Raw genomic sequence first — 27555 nt, 5'->3', positions numbered from 1 at the left:
GCTTGCCCACGAAGGGAGAGGTGATGCCCGGGGAGAGACCTGGCGCCGCGCAGAATGATGATGTCGCACGCTGAGTGGGAACTGACGTCACCGCCGCTTCCGGTCCGCGTGAGGTGCATTCTCGCGCCGGTGGCGGGCTTAGGGCCGGGGTTGCGACGTGGTGCGGCGCATATTTTCACAAGTGGGTCTCCCTTGTCCGGGACTATGGCCACCGACTCGTGGGCCCTGGCGGTGGACGAGCAGGAAGCGGCTGTCAAGTCGGTCAGTAGCTTCAGCTCCAGGCGGGGAGGACGTAGCAGGGGCCCAAGCGAAACCTCCCAAAAGCACAGGGAGCTCCCCGGGTTGGGGAGGCCCCTGGGCAACGCGCTCCTGGAGTTTGCTGGGGCAGTCACTTGCCCTTGATTTGCTCTTAGAGCTAAAGAGACCAATGTCGAGCTTTTTATCTCTATCTGGGCTGGTTAAGGATTTCATCCTTTGGTAAATCCGCCCCACTGTGCATGCTGTCATTCCTCTATTGACCTCCTCGGTGACGATTATAAGGAAAGCCAAGTTTAGATTCTGATTCTCTTTTTCATTACGCGACTGTTCTTCGCATGTTTCTGTGCTACTCTGTATTTAACATTTCTTAGATCCATGCTTAACGTGGTTGGTAGTTTGTAGCTCTTTGCAGAATAACAGATTCACGTTTGGATTTAATACCTCAATCTACTGCAGATGTTGGAAGGAGGCACTACAAATTGTTTCATTGATGTTTAAAGTGACGGTTTCATGTACTTGTTCTTTCAGTAATGAATATTCATTCAACTGGAATGTAATTACAGCATACACTGTGGCTTTCTGTTCTTATATCTAAGACCTAAACTTTAGGTTTGTTTAGTGATAATGGACTGTTTTTTTTTTGTTGTTGTTGTTTTTGTTTTGAGGCGGAGTTTTGCTCTTGTTGCCCAGGCTGGAGTGCAATGGCGCCATCTCGGCTCACCGTAACCTCCGCCTCCCCGGTTCAAGCGATTCTCCTGCCTCAGCCTCCTGAGTAGCTGGGATTACAGGCATGCGCCACCACGCCCGGCTAATTTTGTATTTTTAGTAGAGACGGGCTTTCTCCATGTTGGTCAGGCTGGTCTCGAACTCCCGAACTCAAGTGATCCACCCACCTCGGCCTCCCAAAGTGCTGGGATTACAGCCGTGAGCCACCGCGCCCAGCCGGTATGGGGATTTTTGAGAGGGCTATTGACAGAATTAGACAAGGCTGGCAAGGATTTATTGAACTACAGAGAACAGAATAAGTTAGAAGTGATGGTTAATAGAAATATCAGTGTAGAAGTTATTCTGTTAGCCCGAGATAGAAGGCCTATGTTGGGCAGTGGAAGGGAAAATGAAGGGATGGATATGAAGGTAGAATGGGTAGGACTTGCTAACATAATAAAGGAGAGAAGGAGGTAAAGCCAGAAGGTTTCTGTTTTCAACCTGGATCCTATTGGTATTACTAACGTCCCAATAACAGAATAGGAAAGTGAGAGGAAGGGCAGATTTGGTAGAATGCTGACGGCAGCCGGGCGTGGTGGCACCCACCTGTGATCCCAGCACTTTGGGAGGCCGAAGCGGGCAGATCACTCGAGGTCAGGAGTTTGATACCAGCCTGGCCAACATAGTGAAACCCCATCTCTACTAAAAATACAAAAGTAAGCCAGGCGTAGTAGTGGTCACCTGTTAATCCCAGCTACTCAGGAGGCTGAGGCATGAGAATTGCTTGAACCTGGGAGGTGGAGGTTGCAGTGAGCCAAGATCATGCCACTGTACTCCAGCCTGGGCTACTGAGTGAGACTCTGTCTCAAAAAAAAAAAAAAAAAAAATGCTGTAGGCTGGGCACAGTGGCTCACACCTGTAATCCTAGCACTTTGGGAGACCGAGGCAGGCAGATCAGTTGAACCCAGGAGTTCAAGACCAGTGTGGGCAACATGGCAAAACCCCATTTCTACAAAAATACAAAAAAAATTAGCTGGGCGGGGTGGTGGTACACTCCTGTAGTCCCAGTTACTCAGGATGCTGAGGTGGGAGGATCACTTGAGCCTAGGGAGGTTGAGGCTGCAGTGAGCTGTGATCACACCACTGCACTCCAGCATGGGCGACAGTGAGACCCTGTTTCAAAAAAAGAAAAAAGGGAATGGTGAGTTCAGGTTTGGCTGTTCTGAATTTAAAATAAGGAAACATCTTGGTAAGTACCTGTTGTGGGAGTCCCCAAGAGATGCCAGGTTTGACGATTTGTTAGGAGAACTCACAGGCTCAGTATGTAGTTGTACTCATAGCTATGATTTATTATAGTGAAAAGATACAAAGCAAAATTAGTGGAGGAAAAAGGCTCATGGGCTAAGTCCAGAGGAAACCAGGCAAACTTCAAAGTTATTTCCCAATGGAGTCCACAGAGTGTGCTTAATTCTTCCAGTAGCAAATTGTAACAGCACATATGAAGTGGTGTCAGGGACGCTTGTTAGAGACTCTACTTGAGGCTTTTATTGGGGGCCTGTCATATAGTCACCCTGTGCCTAGCATGTACCAGAATTCCAGACTTCCAGAAGGAATGCAGGTGTTTAGCATAAATTACATGTTTTTACAAACAGTTGAGGCAGACTGACCCCCTCTTATCAGTTCTAGGAATGATGGGAACCTTCCCAAAGTCCAAGTTCCCGGGTGACAGCCAAGGTCCAGCCTTGCAAATAGGCTTTCCTAAGGAGAGCAGTCAGGCCTGCTGTGTTCTCTTCTGCCCGGTAGCCATTAGGCATTTGGAAATACAGCACTGGAGTTCAGGGGAAGGAGCAGGTCAGAGGTGTAAAACTGGCAGTTTCCACAAAGAAATTACAAAGCATTATCAAGGGCATGGTCCTTGCACTCTGGAGTTTAAAATCTAGCGTTTAGCATCAGATCTTCTCTGAAAGAGTTACTGAGAATTGGTTTCAAACCTTGTGAAATCTGTGATCCTAACCTAGCTGTGACATGAATATCACAAATATAGGCCTAAACATACTTGGTATCTGGTTCTAAGCATCCAGCTTATCAGAAGGCTGGTGTAAATAAAGGCTTCCTAATAGTTGGAGAAGACCTATTTTTTTCACCACATAGACTTGTGTACCTTCACTTAATAAATGATTCACAGTCTTAGGTTATCATGTGGTTCTGCTCTCTAGTGTAGAGATAACCAATGAAAGTGACAGAAGAAGGCTGGGTGCAGTGACTCACACCTGTAATCCCAGTGCTTTGGGAGGCCAAGGTGGGATGATTGCTTGAGCCCAGGCGTTTGAGTTTGAGTTCGAGTAGGCATGGTGGTCCACACCTGTGTTCCCAGCTACTAGGGAGGCTGAGGTGGGAGGATCACTAGAACCCAGGAGGTTGAGGCCGCAGTGAGCCATGATCGTGCTGCTGCACTCCAGCCTAGGTGACAGAGTGAGACCTTGTCTCAGAAAATAAATAAATAAATAGAAAGAACTTGAGTTGGGAGAAAAGCAGAGGTTGAGGTTTTCTGAAACTTTCCCCCCAACCATTATATTTAGTCCACCCCTCCCCTTGTTTTAAGGCTGTTGAAGATATTTGAAATGATGGTTTCACATAGACTTTCAGCAATTCTACTTTGAGGGAACAAACCAACTCCCTGAATACTGGTGCTGAGAGTTTCAGAGTGGACTTTTACTAGAAAGTTTTTCTTTTCTTAGGGACCTTCCTTTTATTGGGTCCTTTGCTTAACTCTGTTTTCTTTTATTCCTATTCAGATGACCAATTTGCAGATCAAGGAAGAGAAAGTCAAAGCAGATACCAATGGTGAGTCACTAGTAACTACAAGCTAGAAAAGAGTTCCATGTGGGCCGCTGCTTTGCACTCATAGCTGCATTGTACAAAGAGCTGTCATTTCATGTAAACTTCAGCTGCTTACAAGCCAGTGAATTAGATTTTGTTACCGAAGGGATGTGTCAATTTTCTACATTTTATCCTTTGACTTCTTAAAATTAAGAGTCTCTCTATTGGATTGTACTGCTACTGTTCATTTGATAATATTTTGGCAAATTATTTATTTATTTATTTATTTATTTATTTATTTTGAGACGGAGTCTCGCTCTGTCGCCCAGGCTGGAGTGCAGTGGCACAATCTCGGCTCATTGCAAGCTCTGCCTCCTGGGTTCATACCATTCTCCTCCCTCAGCCTCCCAAGTAGCTGGGACTACAGGTGCTCGCCACCATGCACGGCTAGTTTTTTTTGTATTTTTAGTACAAATCATTTATTAAGTGAAGAGGCTCACTGCAACCTCTGCCACCCAGGCTCAAGAGATCCTCCCACCTCAGCCTCCCAGGTAGTTGAGACTACAGGCATCCACCACCACACCTGGCTAATTTTTTATATTTGTAGTAGAGGCGGGGTTTTGTCATATTGCCCAGGCTGATCTTGACCTCCTGGGCTCAAGCGATCTGCCTGCCTCAGCCTCCCACAGTGCTGGGATTACAGGCACGAGTCACTGCACTTGGCCTAATTTTATTTATTTATTTATTTATTTTTATTATTATTTTTTGAGACAGAGTCTTGCCCTGCCACCCAGGCTGGAGTGCAGTGGTGCGATCTCAGCTTACTGCAAGCTCCACCTCCCAGGTTCACGCCATTCTTCTGCCTCAGCCTCCCAAGTAGCTGGGACTACAGGTGCCTGCCACCATGCCCAGCTAATTTTTTTTTTTTTTTTTTTTTTTGTATTTTTAGTAGAGATAGGGTTTCACTGTGTTAGCCAGAATAGTCTCGATCTCCTGACCTCGTGATCCACCCCTCTTGGCCTCCCAAAGTGCTGGGATTACAGGCATGAGCCACCGCGCCCGGCCGATTTTATTTTATTTTTAAAAATAAAATCCAGATCCTGCACGAGGTAAATTTTTTAACTTTTTGAAAAGTGAATCTGGGTTCAAAACTCAGAAAGTATAATAAGCTACAAGGATTAGGGCCCACCCTAGTGACCTCATCTTAACTACAGCTGTAGCAACCCTATTTCAAAATAAGGTCACATTCTGAGGTAGTGGTTAGGACTTGAATATATGAGTCTGGGGTCAGGGGGCCACACACAATTCAGCTCATAACACCATCCTATCCCATAAGTAGCCACTGTTCATGGATTTTTAATATTCTTCCAAAGACTTTATACAAAGCAAATATAAGTGTAGATTCTCATATTCTCTCTCTCAACCAAAACGTGGCGTGATATATACAGTACACTTGCTTTTTCACTCAACAGTATCCCTTGGCAAACTTTCCATATCAATACATGCAGTTTCATCCCTGTCTTTTTTTTTTTTTTTTGAGGCAGAGTCTTTCTCTGTCGCCCAGGCTGGAGTGCAGTGGTGCAATCTTGGCTCACTCCAACTTCTGCCTCCTGGGTTCAAGCGATTCTCCTGCCTCAGCTTCCCGAATAGCTGGGATTACAGGTGTCCGCCATCATGCCCAGCTAATTTTTGTGTTTTTAGTGGAGACGGGGTTTCACCATGTTGGCCAGGTTGGTCTTGAACTCCTGATCTGATGATCTGCCCGCCTTGGCCTCCCAAAGTGCTGGGATTACAGGCGTGAGCCACTGTGTCTGGCCCCTCCTTGTGTTTTATAATTATGTGATACTGCATTGTGCCGATATACCACGATTTTTTTTTTTTTTTTTTTTTTTTTTTTTTTTGAGATGAAGTTTCACTCGTTGCCCAGGCTGGAGTGCAATGATGCGATCTCGGCTCACCACAACCTCCACCTCTGGGGTTCAAGCGATTGTCCTGCTTCAGCCTCCCAAGTAGCTGGGATTACAGGCATGTGCCACCACACCTGGCTAATTTTGTGTTTTTTTAGTAGAGATGGGGTTTCTCCATCTTGGTCAGGCTGGTCTCGAACTCCCGACCTCAGGTGATCCGCCCACCTCAGCCTCCCAAAGTGCTGGGATTACAGGCTTGAGCCACCGCATCTGGCTGATATACCATGATTTTTAAAGCAATCATAGATGTTTGGGTGGTCCCATTCTTTTGCTATTATAAATAATGCTTCATGAAATAACCATGAACTTAGCTTTTTTTACATGTATGCAAGTGTTTGTAGAATAAATTCCCCAAAAATGGATTTGCTAGGTCAAAGGTATATGCATTTGCGATTTTTTCTTTCTTTCTTTCTTTTTTTTTTTTTTTTTGAGATGGAGTCTCTGTAGCCCAGGCTGGAGTATAGTGGGGGCTCACAGCCACCTCCGCCTCCCAGGTTCAAGCAATTCTTCTGTCTCTGCATCCCGAGTAGCTGGGATTACAGGTGCACGCCTACATGCCCAGCTAATTTTTTATATTTAATAGAGACAGGGTTTCACCATATTACCCAGGCTGCTCTTGAACTCCTGAGCTCAGGCAATCCGCCTGCTTGGCCTCGCAAAGTGCTAGGATTACAGGCATGAGCCACCACGCCTGGCCTTTTTTTAAAAATTTTTTTAAGACATGATCTTGTAGGTTGGACACAGTGGCTCACGCCTGTAATCCCAGCACTTTGGGAGGCCGAGGCGGACAGATCACGAGATCAGGAGTTTGAGACCAGCCTGGCCAATATGGTAAAACCCCGTCTCTACTAAAAATACAAAAATTGCCCAGGCATGGTGGTGCACGCCTGTAGTCCCAGTTACTCGGGAGGCTGAGGCAGAAGAATCACTTGAACCTGGGAGGCAGAGATTGCAGTGAGCCGACATCGTGCCACTGCACTCCATCCTGGGCAACAGAGCGAGACTCTGTCTCAAAAAAAAATAAATAAATAAAAAAGACAGGCTCTTGCTCTGTCTACCCAGGCTGCAGTGCAGTGGCTCAAACTGCTGGGCTCAAGCTGTTCTCCTGCCTCAGCCTCCTGAATAGCTGGGACTATAGGCTAATTTTTTTAATTTTTAGTAGAGACTAGGTCTTGCTATGTTGCCCAGGCAGACGTTTGCAATTTTTGTCAGTATTTTCAAAGTCTTTTCCTTAGGTATTATACCAATTAATATTTCTGGGTTTGTTTTTTGTTTTTTTGTTTTTTTTTTTTTGAGACGGAGCTTTGCTCTTGTTGCCCAGGCTGCAGTACAATGGCGTAATCTCAGCTCACTGCAACCTCCGCCTCCCGGGTTCAAGAGATTCTCCTGCCTCAGCCTTCCCGAATAGCTGGGATTACAGGCATGCGCCACCACACCCAGCTAATTTTGTATTTTTTAGTAGAGACGGGGTTTCTCCATATTGGGTCAGGCTGGTCTCAAACTCCCGACCTCAGGTGATCCACCTGCCTCAGCCTCCCAAAGTGCTGGAATTACAGGCATGAGCCACTGTGCCCAGCCACCAATTAATATTTCCATCAGCAAGAATGAGAGTGTTTCTCTACAATCTCATCACAGAATTAATAGTCAAACTTTTAGAATTTGCCAATCTGATAGGTAAAAAATGGTAGACTATGTTTGCTAATAAGGCTGTATTTTAAAGTAGGGCTAGTAAGAGGTAACATATTCTGATCTGTCTGAAATTAGTCAAAATTTCTAGAAATTTAAAATTTTTCACCAGGTATAGTAGTTCATGCCAGTAATCCTAGTGCTTTGGGAGGCTAAGGCAGGAGGATTACTTGAGGCCAGGAATTTGAGAACAGGCTGGGCAATATGGCAAGACTCCATCTCTACGAAAATATTTTTGTTTTAAATTAGCTGGGAATAGTGGTGCATGCCTGTAGTGCTAGCTACTCAGGAGGTTAAGGCAGGAGGATGTGGTGGCATGCACCTGTAGTCCCAGCTAAGTGGGAACCTGGGGTGGGAGGATCACTTCAGCTCAGGAGGTTAAGGTTGTAGTGAGCTATGATTGCGCCACTGCACCTTAGCCTGAGCAACAGAGGGAGACCCTGTCTCAAAAAAAAAAAAATTCTAGAAATAAAAATTCACTAAACATAAAGAAATGCCAACTATTTATATTTTGATTACTTAAAATAATTTTTTAGGCTGGGCGCTGTGGCTCACACCTGTAATCCCAGCACTTTGGGAGGCCAAGGTGGGCGGATCACTTGATTGAGGTCAGGAGTTCAAGACCATCCTGGCCAACGTGGTGAAACCCCGTCTCTACTAAAAATACGTAAATTAGCCAGGCATGGTGGTGCGCGCCTAATCCCAGCTACTCAGGAGGCTGAGGCGGGAGAATCGCTTGAACCCAGGAGGTGGAGGTTGCAGTGAGCCAAGGTTGCGCCATTGCACTCCAGCCTTGGGCTACAAGAGGAAAACTCCGTCTGAAAAATAAAAAAATAAAATAAATTTCAGTGTATTTATTTATATTGTCCCACATTTTTGGTGGTTCTCATATTTGCCTTTCTAATTATGACAACTGTTTTCTTGTGTAGGTATTATCAAAACCAGTACCACTGCCGAGAAAACAGATGAAGAGGAGAAAGGTAACTACTTTTGGATGCCCTTGGCAAGAGACAGTATGACCCAGGGCTTGCCTTCCTGGAGCCAGGGGCACTCCAAGCTACAAGATCCAGGAGATGAGAGGAATCAGAGAAGGAATAGTCAGGGAGAGGAGGAGAACCAACAAGTCCGAAAGCGGTAGCTCACACCTGTAATCCCAGCACTTTGGGAGGCCGAGGTGGGAGGATTCCTTTGGGCCAGGAGTTGAACACCAGCCTGGGCAACATACTGAGACCCCCATCTCTACAAAAGATTTCAAAATGAGCTGGGTGTGGTAGCGCACACCTGTACTCCCAGATACTTGGAGGCTGAGGTGGGAGGATTGCCAGAGCCCAGGAATTCTAGGCTACAGTGAGCTCTGATTGCGCCACTGTACTCCACCCTGGGTGACAGCAAGACCCCATCTCTAAAATAAATAAATAGAGACCTATCAGTGTGATGGTTTTTCTCCAGCCATGCTTGACTGCCCAGGTGCTAGTGTGGAGAGGGAGAAAGAGTGGCTTCATAAGTGTGGGGTTTGCCAGATGAGTATGAAGATATACTGGTTTCTTCCTGACAGAGGACAGAGCTGCCCAGTCCTTACTCAACAAGCTGATCAGAAGCAACCTTGTCGATAACACAAACCAAGTGGAAGTCCTGCAGCGGGATCCAAACTCCCCTCTGTACTCGGTGAAGTCGTTTGAAGAGCTTCGGCTGTGAGTATTCGCTCCTTTCAACAGCTCTTCCTTGCCAGTCTCTCCCCACATAAAACTTAGCATCTCAGAGATTCTTGTGAGAATTTTACTTTTAAAAAGTTAGTGTATTTTTTTCTTTTTTTTGAGACAGAGTTTCGCTCCTGTTGCCCAGCCTGGAGTGCAGTGGCGTGATCTCGGCTCACTGCAGCCTCTGCCTCCCGGGTTCAAGCGATTCTCCTGCCTCAGCCTACCAAGTAGCTGGGATTACAGGTGCCCACCACCACGTCAGGCTAATTTTTTGTATTTTTAGTAGAGACGGGGTTTCACCATGTTGGCCAGGCTGGTCTTGAACTCCTGACCTCAGGTGATCTGCCTGCCTCGGCTTCTCAAGGTGCTGGGATTACAGGCGTGAGCCACCATGCCTGGCTATTTTTTTTCTTTGAAAAGAAGTCACATGAATAAGTCACATGATTCAAAAGTCAAAAAGTATGAAAAAATTTGCAGTATTAATCTCCCACCCTTGTGTCTTGGCTATCCTGTTCTCTTGGTAGAAATTTTTTAATGCTTCAAATTGATTTATCGTAGCTAAAAGTCTTATTTCTCTTATACTCTTAGAACTTTCAATAAAATATTGGCTGACAGGTGATTTCTGGATGTCAGGAACATTTCTGATTAGGTAAGCCCTTAAGTGAGAACATGTGCTATTTGGTTTTTTTTTCTTTAAAAAAAAAAAAAAAAAGAAAAGGCCAGGCACAGTGGCTCACGCCTGTAATCCCAGCACTTTGGGAGGCCAACGCAGGCAGATCACAAGGTCAGGAGTTCGAGACCAGCCTGACCAACATGGTGAAACCCTGTCCCCACTAAAAATGCAAAACTCAAAGCTTAGCCAGTTATGATGGCGCAGGCTTGTAATCTCAGCTACTCAGGAGGCTGAGGCAGGAGATCACTTGAACCTGTGAGGCGGAGGTTGCAGTGAGCCAAGTTCGTGCCACTGCACTCCGGCCTGGGCAACAGAGTGAGACTCTGTCTCAAAAAAATATATATATGTGTATTTAGACTATAGGGTTTACAGTCTTACAGTTTATCTGCTTTTTTAAAAATCTGTCAAATCTGTTTTTGGTTTTCTTTTTTTTTCTTTTTTTTTTTTTTTTTTTTTTGAGACGGAGTCTTGCTCTGTTGCACAGGCTAGAGTGCAGTGGCGTGATCTCGGCTCACCACAACCTCCACCTCCCAGGTCCAAGCAATTCTCCTGCCTCAGCCTCCCGAGTTAGCTGGGACTACAGAGGCACGCCACCACACCCAGCTAATTTTTGTATTTTTAGAAGAGACAGGGTTTCACTATGTTGGCCAGGCTGGTCTCGAATTCCTGATCTCATGATCCGCCTACCTCGGCCTCCCAAAGTGCTGGGATTACAGGCATGAGCCACTGCGCCCGGCCTTATGTTTTAGGTTTACTTCAGTAAATTAATAGAGGATTAAGTGTGGATCATTGTGTTATATACATGCCACTGTGCTGGGTGTTACAAGGAACACAAGACCTACTTATTATTCTTGCTGCCTGCCAGGATCACAATCATAGAAAGTAGCTGATGAATAAGAATATGGTGGAATCAATGGATTCTTTGCCTTAGTTCAGCAAAGTCTATAGTATAACCACTATGGACAAATCGAAGCCACATTCCTTCCAGCTATTACCACTGAGAAAGAGACACTTAAAACAAGAAAGCTAACTAGTTGTTAAGTAATCTTGAAGAAAATTTTTTTTTAAATTTTTGATTTCTATTCATTTATTTATTTACTTTTGAGACTGTCTCACTCTGTTGCCCAGGCTGGAGTGCAGTGGCACAATCTTGGCTCACTGCAACCTCTGCCTCCTAGGTTCAAGCGATTCTCGTTCCTCAGCCTGTCACATAGCTGGGATTACAGGCCTGAGCCACCATACCTGGCTAATTTTGGTATTTTTAGTAGAGACAGGGTTTCATCATGTTGGCCAGGCTGGTCTCAAACTCCTGGCCTCAAGCGATCTGCCCGCCTCAACCTCCCAGGCTGCTGGGATTACAGGCATGAGCCACTGCGCCCAGCCTTATTCTTTTATTTTTAAAAATAGAGATGCGGTGTCACTGTGTTGGCCAGGTTGCTCCTGAACTCCTGTCCTCAAAGAGTCCTCCTGCCTCAGCCTCCAAAATTGCTAGGATTACAGGTGTGAGCCGCTGCACCTGGCCCAATAATTTTTTTTTTTAAATAGAGGTGAGGTTTTGCCATGTTGCCCAGGCCGGACCAAAAATGTATTTTTAAACAGTTACACTTTAGGTTGGGCACGGTGGCTCATGCCTATAATCACAGCACTTTGGGAGGTCAAGGCAGGTGGATCACCTGAGGTCAGGAGTTCGAGACCAGACTGGTCAAAATGATGAAACCCTGTCTCCACTAAAAATACAAAAAAATTAGCCGGCTGTAATGGCACATGGCCTGTAGTTCCAGCTACTCAGGAGGCTGAGGTAGGAGAATTGCTTGAACCCAGGAGGTGGAGGTTGCAGTGAGCCGAGATCGTGCCATTGCACTCTAGCCTGGGAGATAAAAGTGAAACTCCTTCTCAAAAAAAAAAATTTTTGTTTTTCAGGAAATTATGCTTTTCTATGTGTTTTCTCTGTCAAGGACTTTATTCACCAAATCTGTCATCTCCACTTCTGTTTTTAAGCTGTATCAGGACAGCTAGACATGTGGTATGATTTCGTTAGAGTGACAGTTTGCTCCTCCAAGTATCAACTGGCTTTTTAAATTTCTTCCACTTAAAAGACGTGAGCTCTCAGTTTAACCACTGATTAATTGTCCTCTGTAAAAGGCAGGTTCTCTCTGATTTCGTCGTTGGTAGGAAAAGGAAACAAAGAATGAAACCAAGGTCATCTAATGTACTTGGTCTGCTTTGTACTTAAAATATTTGAGTTAATCTGCAAAATGAAAGAAAACTGAGTCAGTGGAAGCTGTTGGATCGTTTGAGACCCAATTAAGTAGTGACGTTGTTTCCTTGGCAACCAAGTCAGAAGCTGCCGAGTGTCACAGCATTTTCTCCCAAATGGAAGATATGAAAGATTATGTTTTTAAATTTCTTTGTGTCTGAGAACCAACATACGCCAGAGAATTTGCCTTTTAGAGAGCCTGCTAAACTCCAAGGAAGGCTTAGAGAACAGTTGGGTTGCCTTTTCTTTAGAAACAATCTGGTATGATTTTTCTTAAACATCTTGTCAATTTAGAGGTAGCAGAGAGCTTATTGTAAATGCAATGTAAGAGCAACTTAAATTGATAATTCTTGTGTAGCTGTTTACATAAGAAGTTGGTGTCCAGGTGCGGTGGCTCATACCTGTAATCCCAGCAGTTTGGGAGGCTAAGGCCAGTGGATCTCTTGAGCTCAGAAGTTCAAGACTAGCCTGGGCAACATGGTGAAACCTCATCTCTACAAAAAATAAAAAAATTAGCCGGGTGTGGTGGCATGTGCCTGCAGCCCCAGCTACTCAAGGGTGGGAGGATCTCTTGAGGCCTGGGAGGTGTCGGTTGCAGTGAGCCCAGTTCACACAACTGCACTCCAGCCTGGGCGACAGAGTGAGACGTCTCTCAAAAAGAAGTAGTTAGTGTTTGTCTGTTTATTTTGATTAGACCTAAGTGAATCTGAGCATTTGTAAAGTTTAGTAGGTTAATCGAACCACCTTTATTTACTGTATATCAGCTACTAGAAACTGGCTTCATCAATTTTCTTTTTTATGGCCGGGCGCTACAGCTCATGCCTGTAATCCTAGCACTTTGGGAGGCCGAGGCAGGTGGATCACCTGAGATTAGGAGTTCGAGACCAGCCTGGCCAACGTGGCGAAACCCTGTCTCTACGAAAAATACAAAAATTAGCCAGGTGTGGCAGTATGCGCCTGTAATCCTAGCTACTCAGGAGGCTGAGGTAGGAGACTCGCTTGAACCCAGAAGGCAGAGGTTGCAGTGAGCCAAGGTCACGCTATTGCACTCTAGCTTGAGCGACAGAGCAAGACTCCATCTCAAAAAAAAAAAAAAAATTTTTTTTTCTTTTTTTCTTTCTTTCTTTCTTTTTTTTTTTTTTTTAAGAGATGACCTGGCCTTGTTGCCCAGCCCAGAGTGCAGTGGGGCAATCATAGCTCCCTGTAGTCTTGAACTCTTAGTCTCAGGCAATCCTCCTGCCTCAATCTCCCAAGTAGCTAGGACTACAGGTGCATGCCACCATGCCCAGCTCATTTTTGTTTTTTGTTTTGTTTTAGAGACAGGATCTCACTGTGTTGCCCAGGCCGGTCTTGAACGCTTGGACTCCTCAAGCAGTCATCCCACCTAGGCCTCCCAAAGTGCTGGGATTACAGGCGTGAGCTACCATGCCCAGCCCATCAATTTCCTTACCTATTGATTGTCTTGAGTATTTGCATAGCTGGCTTTGGGAGGAACATGGAACAAAAGGATTTCTAAATCTTAGCAATATAGTAAACAGTGTTTATTTTCATTTATTATTTACTTATTTAGAGTCCCACTCTGTCACCCTGGTTGGAGTGCAGTGGCTCAGTCACAGATCACTGCAGCCTTGACCTCCTGAGCTCAGGTGAGCCTCCCACCTCAGCTTCTTGAGTAGCTGGGACTACAGGTGTGTCCAGCTATTTTTTGTATTTTTTTGTAGAGACAACGTATCACCATGTTGCCTAGGCTGTTCTCGAACTTCTGGCCTCAAGCAGTCGGCCTGCCTTGACCTCCCAAAGTGCTGAGATTACAGGCATGAGTCACTGCACCTGGCCTGTTTTTAGATATATCTTTTATAATTTATGTAATGCTATGAATTAATAACCGTCACCCTTGCTGTGTCCAGGGAACACTTGTCCTCCAAGGCCAGCCAGATTTGTGGGTCTGCTGAAAGCATTCATTTCTCTAAGAAACCAGTCTTTATTTTATGAATTATAGAATAGTTGCAGATTAACATTCCTTAGGGAAAGGTGGTAGCTTGGTTTGATTTGGTTTGGTTTTTGACAGTGTTTTCTTAAGGCATAGGAAAATAAGTCTGACAGAGGTAGGAGGCATCATTCCTTACTATAGAAAAAGATAAGATTCTAGGCCTCTAAAACAATTCCAACTTCTAGGCATCCATCCTCTGTCTTCCTGGCTTCCTAGGAAACCACAGCTTCTCCAGGGAGTCTATGCCATGGGCTTCAATCGACCCTCCAAGATACAAGAGAACGCATTACCCATGATGCTTGCTGAACCGTGAGTATGCAGATCAAGCGCATCTCTCCCAGTGTGATTAAATCATTCTTCCCCAAACTGCGTTTTTGTGCCTGAGAACAGAATGGGCTGTTTGGGGCCACGTGTTTCCTCAGGAAAACAGCTTAGGCAAGTGCAGAGAGAATCAGATGGAATTAGGTACAGTTTCTGCCTTTCCCACTTAACAATAGAAACTGATAGAGAAAGGTAGTGCTTTATTCCGTGCTATCTTAAAAATTGGGCTTAAGGCCGGGCACGGTGGCTCACTCCTGTAATCCTAGCACTTTGGGAGGCCGAGGCGGGCGGATCACCTGAGGTCAGGAGTTTGAGTCCAGCCTGGCCAACATGGCAAAACCCTGTCTCTACTAAAAATACAAAAATTAGCTGGGCACGGTGGCCCACGCCTGTAATCCTAGCACTTTGGGAGGCCAAGGTGGGCAGATTGCCTGAGCTCAGGAATTCGATACCAGCCTGGGCAACATGGTGAAACCCCGTCTTACTAAAATTAAAAAAAAAAAAAAAAAAAAAATTATCCAGGCCTGTTGGCGTGTGCCTGTAGTCCCAGCTACTCAAGAGGCTGAGGCAGGAGAATTGCTTGAACCCGGGAGGCAGAGGTTGCAGTGAGCTGAGATGGTGCCACTGCACTCTAGCCTGGCGACAGCAAGACCCTGTATCAGAAAAAAAAAAAAAAAAAACTAAACTAAAAATACAACAATTAGCCTGGCATCTGGCATGGTGGCACGTGCCTGTGGTCGTGTAGCTGAGGCAGGAGAATTGCTTGAACCCCAGAGGCAGAGGTTGCAGTGAGCCGAGATCGTGCCACTGCACTCTAGCCTGGGAAACATAGTGAGACTCTGTCTCAAAAAAAAATTGGGTTTAAAAAATATTATGTTGATGTGAATGGTGTTGCAATAAATTCAAAAACAAACAAAATATTATTTGGAAATTTTTGAGACCTACACAAAGGTGTAAAGAACAATACCAAGAACACCTCTGTAGCCCTATCCTGCCAAGAAAGGAAGCAGGTCCAGTTGATAGTTGAAGCCCCTGAATTCCCCTCCTTCCATATCCTTTTCCCACCCTGACTAGAGTGAGTTCCTTTTGAGACAGGGTCTCACTCTGTTTCCCTGTCTAGAGTGCAGTGGTGCAATTATAGCCCACTGCAGCCTCGACCTCCTGGGCTTAATTAATCCTCTCACCTCAGCCTCCTGAGTAGCTGGGACTATAGGCATGTGCCACCATGCCCAGCTGACTTTAAAAAAATTTTTTTGTAGTTTGAGAAGCCGAGGTAGGTGGATCACTTGAGGTCAGGAGTTCAAGACCAGCCTGGCCAACATGGTGAAACCCTGTCTCTACAAAAAATACAAAAAAATTAGCCGGGCTTGGTGGCGCACACCTGTAATCCCAGCTGCTAGGGAGGCTGAGGTGAGGTGGGAGGATCACTTGAACCCAGGAAACAGAGGTTGCAATGAGCCAAGATTACACCACTGCACTCCAGCCTGGGCGACAGAGTAAGACTGTCTCAAAAAAAAAAAAAACAAAAAAAAAAATTTGTAGAGACAGGGTATCACTATGTTGCCAGGGCTGGTCTCAAACTCCTGGCCTCAAGTGATTCTCCAGCCTCAGCCTCCCAAAGTGTTGGGATTATAGGCATGTGTTACTGCACCTGGCATATTTATCTTTTTTTCTTTTTTGAGATGGAATCTCCTCTGCCGCCCAGGCTGGAGTGCAGTGGTGCAATCTTGGCTCACTTCAACCTCTGCCTTCCAGGTTCAAGTGATTCTCCTGCCTCAGCCTCGTGAGTAGCTAGGATTACAGGCACCCGCCACCACACCCGGCTAATTTTTGTATTTGTTTGTTTGTTTGTTTGTTTTTGAGACGAAGTCTCGCTCTGTTGCCCAGGCTGGAATGCAATGACTCAGTCTCAGCTCACTGCAACCTCCGCCTCCCGGGTTCAAGCGATTCTCCTGGCTCAGCTTCCCGAGTAGCTGGGATTACAGGCGCCTGCCACTATGCCTGGCTAATTTTTGTATTTTTAGTAGAGACGGGGTTTTACCACGTTGGCCAGGCTGGTCTCGAACTGCTGACCTCGTGATCTGCCTGCCTCAGCCTCCCAAAGTGCTGGGATTACAGGCGTGAGCCACTGCACCCAGCCTAATTTTTGTATTTTTAATGGAGGTGGGGTTTCACCAGGTTGGCCAGGCTGGTCTCGAACTCCTGACCTCAAGTGATCCGCCCACCTTAGTTTATTTATCTTTTTTTTTTTTTTTTTTTTTTTTTTTTTTGTGAGATGGAGTCTAGCTCTGTCGCCCAGGCTGGAATGCAGTGGCGCAATGTCCGCTCACTGCAAGCTCCGCCTCCCAGGTTCACGCCATTCTCCTGTCTCAGCCTCCCCAGTAGCTGAGACTACAGGTACCCGCCACCACGCCTGGCTAATTTTTTGTATTTTTAGTAGGGACGGGGTTTCATTGTGTTAGCCAGGATGGTCTCGATCTCCTGATCTTGTGATCCGCCTGCCTTGGCCTCCCAAAGTCCTGGGATGACAGGCGTGAGCCATATTTATCTTTTTAAATGACAAACATGCCACCTATTCCCATGATGCTCCCATAAAGTGGAATGTAAAAGTTCCCTCTAAAACATCCACCTGACTTAGCATCTTGTCCATAAAACTGGGGAAAGGCACACACAGAAGGAACCAAATTCTGGGAATGCATCATAGCTCAGCCAAAAATATCGCTGGGGACTTGTCTGGGCACAGATCTTACTCTGCACACTTGATTTCCCTGTGACCCTTGGTGTGCAAAACTGGGGTCCTCTAGCTGTGCCAGAGGCTAGAATGAGAATTTCTTGGTGTGAGCCCATTTAAAATAATCATTTATTTTACAATTTAAGCAGCTTTTTAACAGCATATAAAAAAATGTATGAAAGTAATATGTGCTCAATGGAGAAAACCTGGGTAATATAGAGAAGCATGAAGGGGGAAATATGCCTTTCATTCAGAAAGAACATTTTGACATGTTACTGAGTTTCACCAATATAAGTTTCCTTTCTGTTCTTCCTTGATCCAGTCCACAGAACCTGATTGCCCAGTCTCAGTCTGGCACTGGTAAAACAGCTGCCTTTGTCTTAGCCATGCTCAGCCGAGTGGAGCCATCAGACAGATACCCCCAGGTGAGGGCTTGCGGGGTTGGGTGTCCTGGGTTGCCTGCCCTGGGGAGCGCAGTGCCATTTGGTGAGGATTAATGAGAGGTCTGAAGCTTCTGACACCTTAGGCTGTGGCTCAGGCAGAGCAAGTTCCTACACCAGGCCCTGACCTGGGAGATGTGCTTGGAAGCAGCAGCCTTAGACCATGGCTTGCAAAGGCCTCTGCCAAGCCAGGGCTACCTGCTGCAGGCTTCAGTCTATAGCTGAAAGGTGGGCCTAGATGGGAGGACATGCTTCCCTGTGCTATTCAAGTGCTAATAACATCAGCATACTGGGTGCCTTCAGGTCTGTTACCAAATGGCTCTCCTAAACTCATCCTTTATGATTTTTCTGTCAGTGTCTGTGCCTCTCCCCAACATATGAGCTGGCGCTTCAAACAGGAAAAGTGATTGAGCAGATGGGCAAATTTTACCCAGAACTGAAGCTTGCCTATGCCGTTCGAGGCAATAAATGTGAGTACTGCAGGCGACACCTGAACAGTGAGCAGGGTAGGGGGTTGGGTGTTTGAATTTTGAAGATGCGATGACCATATTCAATTTTCTAATTCAGTCTGACCCTGGAGCCTAACTGTGTTGCTCTATTTGAATCTATTTGAATACCTGCTAATTTGTTAACAGTCTTTTTCAGTTTTAAAATAAGATTTTCGGTTGATAAAAAAAAATCCATGCATGGCTCACAGAGTTCTTAATATCTAGAGTTCTTCGCTCAGAAGGTAGAGTTTTGAATTTAGCGTCCAGAGTTCTGGGACCTGCTACCAAAGAGAGATTAACAGGACTGAGGATGGAAGGTTGGGGTCAGCTCCCTTTCTTTAAAAGTATGCAAAACCAGGTACAGTGGCTCATACCTGCATTCCCAGCCCTTTGGGAGGCCAGGGTGGGAGGACTGCTTGAGCACATGGTTCGAGACCAGCCTGGGCAACACAGTAAGACAAAAAATTAAAAAAAAAAAAAATAGCCAAGTGTGGAAGTGCCAGCTTGTAGTCCCAGCTACTTGGGAGGCTGAGGCAGGAGGATCGCTTGACCCTGTGTGGTCAAAGCTGCAGTGAGCCATGACTGTGTCACTGCACTCTAGTCTGGGCAACAGAGTGAGACCCTGTTTCAAAATAAATAAACAAACATAAAAAGAGTTGGATGATGTTGGGTTATAGGAGGAAGAAGAAGGGAACTGATGCTTATTGAAGGATTGCTGTGTGGGATTTCATCCTGACCACAGTGCACTGAGATAGGTGTCGTTCTGCCCACTTCACAGCAGAAGAGACCAAGACGGAGGGGAACACTCATGTGTGTTTTGAAATCTGGAAATAACTTGTTCTCCTAGTCCTAGAAGGATGGGCAGGGCTTTGATTTCCAGAGCTGGCTTTGCCTTTGAAATACCCATGAAAATCGCCTGGGTCTCCACAGTGGAAAGAGGCCAGAAGATCAGTGAGCAGATTGTCATTGGCACCCCTGGGACCGTGCTGGACTGGTGCTCCAAGCTCAAGTTCATTGATCCCAAGAAAATCAAGGTGTTTGTTCTGGATGAGGCTGACGTCATGATAGCCACTCAGGGCCACCAGGATCAGAGCATCCGCATCCAGAGGTAGGGATCTCGAGGGCGGGGGACTCCTCAGACTCCCCATCTGCAGTGTCTTCTCCCTTCACTTCAGACGCCTCCTCTGGCTTCTGCCTGGGTCTTGGCTCTCGTACTCTCAGCAGCATTTGTTTGACGGGCCATTTCCGTGTCAGCACTGACCACAGTCCCTCCCAGCCTGGGTTGAGAAAGGAGACCTAGGGACTCTTCCCCAACCCCTGTCCCCAGCCCAGGCCTGCCGCTCCTCCTCCCCAAGATGCTCCTCCCCTATCAGCCTTCCTGGGCATCTAGACCCTCCCAGCTGGGGACACCGTGCTTCTGTTGCTTCCCAGGGCCACCTGGGGCCATCTACCAGGGCCTTCCCTTGCAGGATGCTGCCCAGGAACTGCCAGATGCTGCTTTTCTCCGCCACCTTTGAAGACTCTGTGTGGAAGTTTGCCCAGAAAGTGGTCCCAGACCCAAACGTTATCAAACTGAAGCGTGAGGAAGAGACCCTGGACACCATCAAGCAGTACTATGTCCTGTGCAGCAGCAGAGACGAGAAGTTCCAGGCCTTGTGTAACCTCTACGGGGCCATCACCATTGCTCAAGCCATGATCTTCTGCCATGTGAGTAGCAGCGGCAGTGGCAGGCCTGGCCCCTCCCTCTCAGCCAGCTCCCCACAGGGTTCAGGAGGACTGGATGACCCTGGGCACCATGGGAAGAAGGGAAGTGCTTTCTGAAGATGTAAGAGACAGGCTCTCCTTTAGTGGGGGTAATGGTAGTATCCCAAGGGATACATAGCCTAAACATAGAGCCCCTGAACTTTATGTCTTATTTGTGGATGATGTAGTATTGCACAACCCAAGAGAATTTGGGTTCTCATATTTGTAAGAAAAATAAAAAGTTCAACAAGATGGCCGGGTGCGGTGGCTCATGCCTGTAATCCCAGCACTTTGGGAGGCCGAGGTGGGCAGATCACGAGGTCAGGAGATCGAGACCATCCTGGCTAACACGGTGAAACCCCATCTCTACTAAAAGTACAAAAAATTAGCTGAGCGTGGTGGCGGGCGCTTGTAATCCAGCTACTCGGGAGGCTGAGGCAGGAGAATGGTGTGAACCCCAGGAGGCAGAGCTTGCAGTGAGCCGAGATCACACCACGGCACTCCAGCCTGGCAATAGAGAGAGACTCCGTCTCAAAAAAAAAAAAAGTTCAACAAGATAGTCATAACATTCACACACATAGTTTTCCAGTCTCAAACAGCAAATACTTAGAAAATGGAAGGATAGATCTCATTGATAATAGAAAAAATAAATATTTAAGATCTCTGAAGAAAATGTCAAAATGATTTTAGAATAAAAGAGACAGCAGAGCATAGTGGCTCATGCCTGTAATCCCAGCACTTTGGCAGGCCGAGACAGGCGGATCACCTGAGGTCGGGAGTTGGGAGACCAGCCTGACCAACATGGAGAAACCCCGTCTACTAAAAGTACAAAATAAACTGGGTGTGGTGGTGCATGCCTGTAATCCCAGCTACTCGGGAGGCTGAGGCAACAGAATCACTTGAACCCGGGAGGTGGAGATTGCAGTGAGCTGAGATCGTGCCACTGCACTCCAGCCTGGGTGACAGAGCGAGACTCCGTCTCAAAAAAAAAAAAGAGGCCAGGCTTAGTGGCTCACGCCTGTAATCCCAACACCTTTGGAGGCCAAGGCAGAAGGATCGCTTCAGCCCAGGAGTTTGAGACCAGCCTGGGCAACATCGGGAGACCCCATCTCTAAAATACTTTAAAAAAAAAAAAAATTAGCTGGATGTGGTGGCACACACCTGTAGTCTCAGCTACTCGGAAGACTGAGGTGGGAGGATCCCTTGAGCCCAGGAGTTAGAGGCTGCAGTCAGCTGTGATCACGCCAGTGCACTTAACATGGGTCACAAAGCAACACTCTGTCTCAAAACAAGGAAACATACAATGCAATGATATAGTGATAACAGTAATATATATCTCAAATATAATCCACGTTCTCCTACCTCCACTTGTGCCAAAAGTATTTTTTCTTTTTTTTTGAGACTGAGTCTATCTAGCTCTGTCACCCAGGCTGGAGTGCAATGGTGTGATCTCGGCTCACTGCGCCTCCTGGGTTAAAGCGATTCTCCTGCCTCACCCTCCAAAGTAGCTGGGATTACCGGCACCTGCCATCATACCCAGCTAATTTTTGTAGTTTTGGTACAGGGGGTTTCACCATGTTGTGCAGGCTTGTCTTGAACTGCTGACCACAGGTGATCCACCTGCCGTGGCCTCCCAAAGTACTGGGATTACAGGCATGAGCCACTGCGCCTGGTGCCAAAAAATACCCCCTTTTTTTTTTTTCTTTTTTTTTTTTTTTTGAGACGGTCTCACTATCTTGCCCAGGCTGGACTCAAACTCCTGGGCTCAAGCGATTCTCCCACCTCAACCTCCCAAGTAGCTGGGACTCCAGGCACATGGCACTGTGCCCAGCTCATCTTTATTACTTTTTGTTTTGTTAAATCCAAGAGCCAGTCAAGGATTGCTTGTTGCATTTAGTTGTCATGTCTCTTAAGACTCCTAAATCTAGAAGAATTTCCTCACCTTTATTTTATTGCCTCCCATTACAATGACATCTTGAAGCATCCAGGGTAGTCTTTTTTTTTTTTTTTTTTTTGAGATGGAGTTTCGCTTTTGTTGCCCAGGCTGGAGTGCAGTGGCGCAATCTTGGTTCACCACAACCTCTGCCTCCCAGGTTCAAGCAGTTCTCCTGCTGCAGCCTTCCCAGGTAGCTGGGATTACAGGCATGTGCCACCATACCTGGCTAATTTTGTATTTTTAATAGAGACAGGGTTTCTCCATATTAGTCAGGCTAGTCTCAAACTTCTGACCTCAGGTGATCCGCCCGCCTCGGCCTCCCAAAGTGCTGGGATTACAGGCGTGAGCCACTGTGCCCGGCCAATCTGGTTTTTTTTTTTTGAGACGGAGTCTCGCTCTGTCACCCAGGCTGGAGTGCAATGGCACGATCTTGGCTCACTGCAGCCTCTGCCTCCCAGGTTCAAGCGATTCTCCTCCCTCGGCTTCCTGAGTAGCTGGGATTACATGTGCATGCCACCACGCCCAGCTAATTTTTGTATTTTTAGCAGAGACGGGATTTCACCATGTTGGTCAGGCTTGTGTGGAACTCCTGACCTCATGATCGGCCCACCTTGGCCTCCCGAAGTGCTGGGATTACAGGCATGAGCCACCGCGCCCAGCCCCCAGGGTGGTCTTTTACTCCTGGGCTCAAGTGATCCTTCAACTTGGTCTCCCAAATTGCTGTGGTTATAGGCGTGAGCCACCATATCTTGCCCCAGGTTAAATATTTTTGTGATACAAATTTTCTTTTTTTTTCTTTTCTTTTTTTTTTTGGAGACAGGGTCTTGCTTCGTTGCCCAGGCTGGAGTGCAATGGTGCAGTCTTGGCTCACCAGCCTCGACCTCTCAGGTTCAAGCGATTCTCCTGCCTCAGCTCCCTCAAGTAGCTGGGACTTACAGGCCCATGCCACCACGCCTAGCTAAATTTTTTGTAGAGACAGGGTTTGGCCATGTTCCCCAGGCTGGTCTCGAACTCCTGAGTTCAAGCGATCCACATGCCTCGTCCTCCCAGAATGCTAGGATTACAGGTGTGAGCCACCATGCCCAGCCAGGTACAAATATTTTTGTAAGATTACAACCCAGGTGACATTGTTACTTCCTGTTGCACTATATCGGGTTTATAATTTTAAGAAATTTAGCGTTTAGCTGCTAAGTTTCAGGTGCAGTCTTCCAGATCAAAAATATCTTCAGCTGAGCGCGGTGCCTCACACCTGTACTCCCAGCCCTTTGGGAAGCCAAGGCAGGATAATGTCTTGAGCCCAGGACTTTTGAGATCACCCTGAGTGACAGCAAGACTGTGTCTCGAAAAGAAAAAATATATACTTAAATACTTTTCATTTCTCAATTGTTTTTTTCCTTCCAGACTCGCAAAACAGCTAGTTGGCTGGCAGCAGAGCTCTCAAAAGAAGGCCACCAGGTGGCTCTGCTGAGTGGGGAGATGATGGTGGAGCAGAGGGCTGCGGTGATTGAGCGCTTCCGAGAGGGCAAAGAGAAGGTTTTGGTGACCACCAACGTGTGTGCCCGCGGTGAGCAGAGGATGTGTCCCACCAGGCCCAGTTAGAGCCAGAAATCCTTGTATACAGGGAAGTCGGATGGTCTCAGGGAGATGGGTGGGGCTGGTGACACTATTCCTTTCTAGGAGAGACTGGTTTTCCCTCAGGTGATAAGAACTCACACATGCCAGGCGCGGTGGCTCATGCCTGCAATCCCAAGGCAGGAGAATTGCTTGAACCCTGGAGACAGAAGTTGCAGTGAGCCGAGAATGTGCTGTTGCACTCCATCCTGGGTGACAGAGTGAGACTCTGTCTCCAAAAAAAAAAAAGGAAGAGGGCAGGCCTAGTGGCTCACGCCTGTAATCCCAGCGCTTTGGGAGGCCAAGGTGGGCAAATCACCTGAGGTCAGGAATTTGAGACCAGCCTGACCAATATGATGAAACCCCATCTCTACTAAAAATACAAAAATTAGCCGGGCGTGGTGGCAGGCGCCTGTAATCCCAGCTACTCGGGAGGCTGAGACAGGAGAATCGCTTGAACCCGGGAGGTGGAGGTTGCGGTGAGTGAGTTCACGCCATTGCACTCCAACCTGGGCAACAAGAGCGAAACTCTGTCTCAAAAATAAAAAAAGAAAGAAAGAAAACAAACTCCCACAGAAGCCAGGAGTCCTGACTTGGTGGAAGGAAATGCACAGGCATCTGACTGGTAGAGAACAGAGCTGGCTCTTCAGGGGCGTCCATCTCCAGAACATTGTATCTCCCAGAGGATTACTGACTGATTTCATGATTTTGTTGGTACTTGCCAAAGTTCTCTTCTTTTCCTCTGGGTTTTGTTGCCTGCCTATATGTGCCCTCTCTTGTACCCAATTCCCAGAGTTGGCCTGTCCCAAATTCTTTCCCTCTATCCAAAGCTGGTATGCATTGACCTACCTGTGGATGACAGTGACTTCTGTCTCCTGTCCTTAGTCCTCTCAGCCTCCAACTCTCCTTCCTGCAGGCATCGATGTTGAACAAGTGTCTGTCGTCATCAACTTTGATCTTCCTGTGGACAAGGACGGGAACCCTGACAACGAGACCTACCTGCACCGGATCGGGCGCACGGGCCGCTTTGGCAAGAGGGGCCTGGCAGTGAACATGGTGGACAGCAAGCACAGCATGAACATCCTGAACAGAATCCAGGAGCATTTTAGTGAGTCCCGAGGAGGGTCCTCTGCCTGGCACCCTTTGCTAAGAGGGGCGGGGTGGGGAAAGGGGTAGGATCTTCTGTAGCCCCGAGAGAGGCTCTGTCCCTGGCACACTCCCCTCCTTTCTGACCATATGGCAGTTCTCAGGGAGCACACCTGGAGACTTCAGGACCCAGGGACTCCAAGGACAGCTCCCCTGTGACCGGGCTTCGGGGCGTGGGGCTCTGACTGTTGCTGTCAGTGACTAGGGGCCCTTCTGCCCCCTGCTCAGGCACCCGGAGCGTTTGGGGCTGAATGAATGATTGCTGTGGCCCGAGGTGGGGCACATTCCTGGGCAGGGTAGAGACTTGTGTATTTTTCCCCCAGATAAGAAGATAGAAAGATTGGACACAGATGATTTGGATGAGATTGAGAAAATAGCCAACTGAGAAGCTCCACCAGCCACTGATGCCAGCCCTGGCACTGCCCCTGCACAGGAGACAAGTGTGTTCAGGGCACAGGCCCCGACATCACCCCAAGGACAACAGCACGAGTAGAGAGAAACTACCTACCTCACTTCAAATTATGTTTGGACTTGACAAAAATAGGTGCAAATGACGGGGGGCAATAGGAGGAAAAATTTGCATTTTGGAAAATTGGGTCCTTTCCCCACTTTTTTAAAGGCACATTTCCCCCATCTTTATAATAATCTGGTCACATTGGTAGTCGCTGGACCCACGACCCCCTCCTGATTTTGGCTAGGCATCGTGGAACCAGCTCCAGCCCCTGAAGAAATGGTAGACGTGCAGGTTGTGTGGAAGAGGCTGAGCAGAAAATGGTGTGAGCCCCACCGCCAATGGATCGAATGAGGGAAGTGGCAGCAGAGAGGCCAGAGCTGCCCCCTCTCTGTCTCTTCAGTGGACGCTTCACAAGTGTTTCTCCTGCCCTTGGGGCCATCTTCCTTCTCCTGAAATCCAGAGACTTTCTTGCTTATCCCTTCTCCCTTTCACTTCTGTTCTCTGCTGCAGAAAGTAGACTTGCGTATCCCTGATGAGCAGCTTGGCTACTTTTGTAAACTTCAGATTTGGAGAGAAACACAAAAGTCAGTGAATCCTGACCCCTTGAGAGAGAGTGACCTGGCGAGGGCCGATGAAGGGGCTGGGCCTGGGCTTGCTTTCTCTTCCTTCTCTCGGTTGCTCCCTCCGCTTAGGCCCCTGGTACTCAGTCACGGCAGCCAGGAGACCCCAGGTGAGTTTCTGAGTGCATACTAGTTGGTTCTTACCCCCGGGTGTCACACTGGGCCAGGAGCTGAGCAAGAGTTTGGAATGGAAGTTATGACCAAGGAAATTATGCTGTTCATTTATAGTAGTGGACATTATGGAGAGCTCTGATTCCTACATAATATGAATAAGGACGGATAGGCCGGGCGTGGTGGCTCATGCCTGTAATCCCAGCACTTTGGGAGGCTGAGGCGGGCGGATCGGTTGAGCTCAGGAGTTCGGGACCAGCCTGGCCAACATGATGAAACCCCGTCTCTACCAAAAATAGAAAAAATGTAGCCGGGTGTGGTGGCGCATGCTTGTAGTCCCAGCTACTTGGGAGGCTGAGGTAGGAGGATCGCTTGAGCCTGGGTAGAGGCTGCTGTGAGCTGAAATGGCCCCACTGCACTCCAGCCTGGGTAACAGAGCGAGACCCTGACTCAATAAATAAATAAGGATGGATAAATTATAGCTGTATGCATCATTCATTATGCTAAGACATTTTAAAGTAATTACGAGAAACGCTCTACTAATCATGATTTGTTTGTATTTTTCCGCTTATTAGACAAATATATACTCATTTTAAAAAGGCGTGTGTGTATATAAAGTGAGAGTGCTCTCTATCCCTACTCCTCTGGGATCCTGATTCCTGGCAGTTTGGTGAATATTCTACCATATTGCCTTTTATTTGCATAAACCCATTTTTCTTTTACAAAAATGGGAACATCCTATTCACACTACTATGCAACCTGCTTTCACTGATCAGCATGTGTTAGACATGTTGACATGTCCAATACACACACATCTTCCTTGCCCTGGAAACACCATCCATCTTCCTTTCAGTGTGTAGCTGTCCCGGCATTTATCTCCTGGTTCCTCTAGTGACAGGCGTGGGGGATTTCCAGTACATGGCTGTTATCCGCAGTACCACAATGAACTTTTTTTTTTTTTTTTTTTTTTTTTTTTTTTGAGACAGAGTGTCACTCTGGCCCGGAGTACAGAGGCGTGATCTCGGCCCACTGCAACCTCTGCCTCCCAGCTTCAAGCAGTGTCACTCTGGCCCGGAGTACAGAGGCGTGATCTCGGCCCACTGCAACCTCTGCCTCCCAGCTTCAAGCAGTTCTCTTGCCTCAGCCTCCCAAGTAACTGGGATTACAGGCACATGCCAGCATGCCCAGCTAATTTTTATATTTTCAGTAGAGACGGGGTTTTGCCATGTTGGGCAGGCTGGTCTCGAACTGACCTCAAATGGTCCGCCTGCCTCTCTCGGCCTCCCAAAGTGCTAGGATTGTAGGTGTGTGCCATCACGCCTGGCCGAACATCTTTTCTTTTTTTTTTTTTTTTGGAGACGGAGTCTCACTCTGTCGCCCAGGCTGGAATGCCGTGGCGTGATCTCAGCTCACTGCAACCTCCACTTCCCGGGTTCAAGCAATTCTCCTGCCTCAGCCTCCTGAGTAGCTGGGATTACAGGCACATGCCACCACACCCGGCTAATTTTTGTATTTTTAGTAGAGACGGGGTTTCACCATGTTGGTCAGACTGGTCTCAAACTCCTGACCTCGTGATCCGCCCACCTCGGTCTCCAAAAGTGCTGGGATTACAGGCGTGAGCTACTGTGCCTGGTCTGAACATCTTTTTAAAAAAGATTTATTGCTTATTTATTTTTGTAGAGATGGGGTCTCACTATGTTGCCCAGTCCAGTCTCAAACTCCTGGGCTAAAGTGATCCTCCTACCTCAGTCTCCCAAGTAGTTGGGATTACAGGCATGAGCTCTTGACCCAAACTGAATATCTTTGTTCTCTTTTTTTTTTTTTTTTTTTTGAGACCAGCTCTCACTTTTGTCACCCAGGTTGGAATACAGTGGCATGATGATCTCGGTTCACTTTAACCT

General features: G+C 47.0%; 1 protein-coding gene across 2 annotated transcripts; it reads left to right on the top strand.

Moving 5' to 3' along the window:
* The first annotated feature begins 89 nt into the window (after window positions 1–89).
* DDX19A (DEAD-box helicase 19A) lies at window positions 90–26253 on the top strand. Of its 2 annotated transcripts, XM_054454252.2 has the most exons (12): window positions 90–261; window positions 3759–3807; window positions 8366–8416; window positions 8992–9127; window positions 14270–14362; window positions 17428–17530; window positions 17901–18015; window positions 18964–19141; window positions 19503–19740; window positions 23114–23276; window positions 24240–24431; window positions 24793–26253. In XM_054454252.2, exons 1-12 carry the CDS (start codon window positions 205–207, stop codon window positions 24852–24854), a joined length of 1437 nt encoding a protein of 478 aa, XP_054310227.1. In that variant the 5' UTR covers window positions 90–204; the 3' UTR covers window positions 24855–26253. The 2 variants fall into 2 exon arrangements, with proteins under 2 accessions (XP_054310227.1, XP_063510595.1); XM_063654525.1 differs by lacking the exons at window positions 90–261; window positions 3759–3807; window positions 8366–8416 and adding an exon at window positions 9722–9782 and having other exon boundaries at window positions 9004–9127.
* The last annotated feature ends 1302 nt before the right edge of the window (window positions 26254–27555 follow it).

The sequence above is a fragment of the Pongo pygmaeus genome, chromosome 18 (assembly GCF_028885625.2).
Source record: "Pongo pygmaeus isolate AG05252 chromosome 18, NHGRI_mPonPyg2-v2.0_pri, whole genome shotgun sequence".
Taxonomy (NCBI): Eukaryota; Metazoa; Chordata; class Mammalia; order Primates; family Hominidae; genus Pongo; species Pongo pygmaeus.
The sequence above is the reverse complement of the archived record's forward strand: the minus strand, read 5'-3'. Positions and strand labels throughout refer to the sequence as shown.

Coding starts and splice junctions, on each gene's coding strand:
- DDX19A (XM_054454252.2), top strand. CDS start 205: ATGGCCACCGACTCGTGGGCCCTGGCGGTGGACGAGCAGGAAGCGGCT. Junction 8,417..8,991: donor AACAGATGAAGAGGAGAAAG/GTAACTACTTTT, acceptor TCTTCCTGACAG/AGGACAGAGCTGCCCAGTCC. Junction 24,432..24,792: donor CAGAATCCAGGAGCATTTTA/GTGAGTCCCGAG, acceptor TTTTTCCCCCAG/ATAAGAAGATAGAAAGATTG.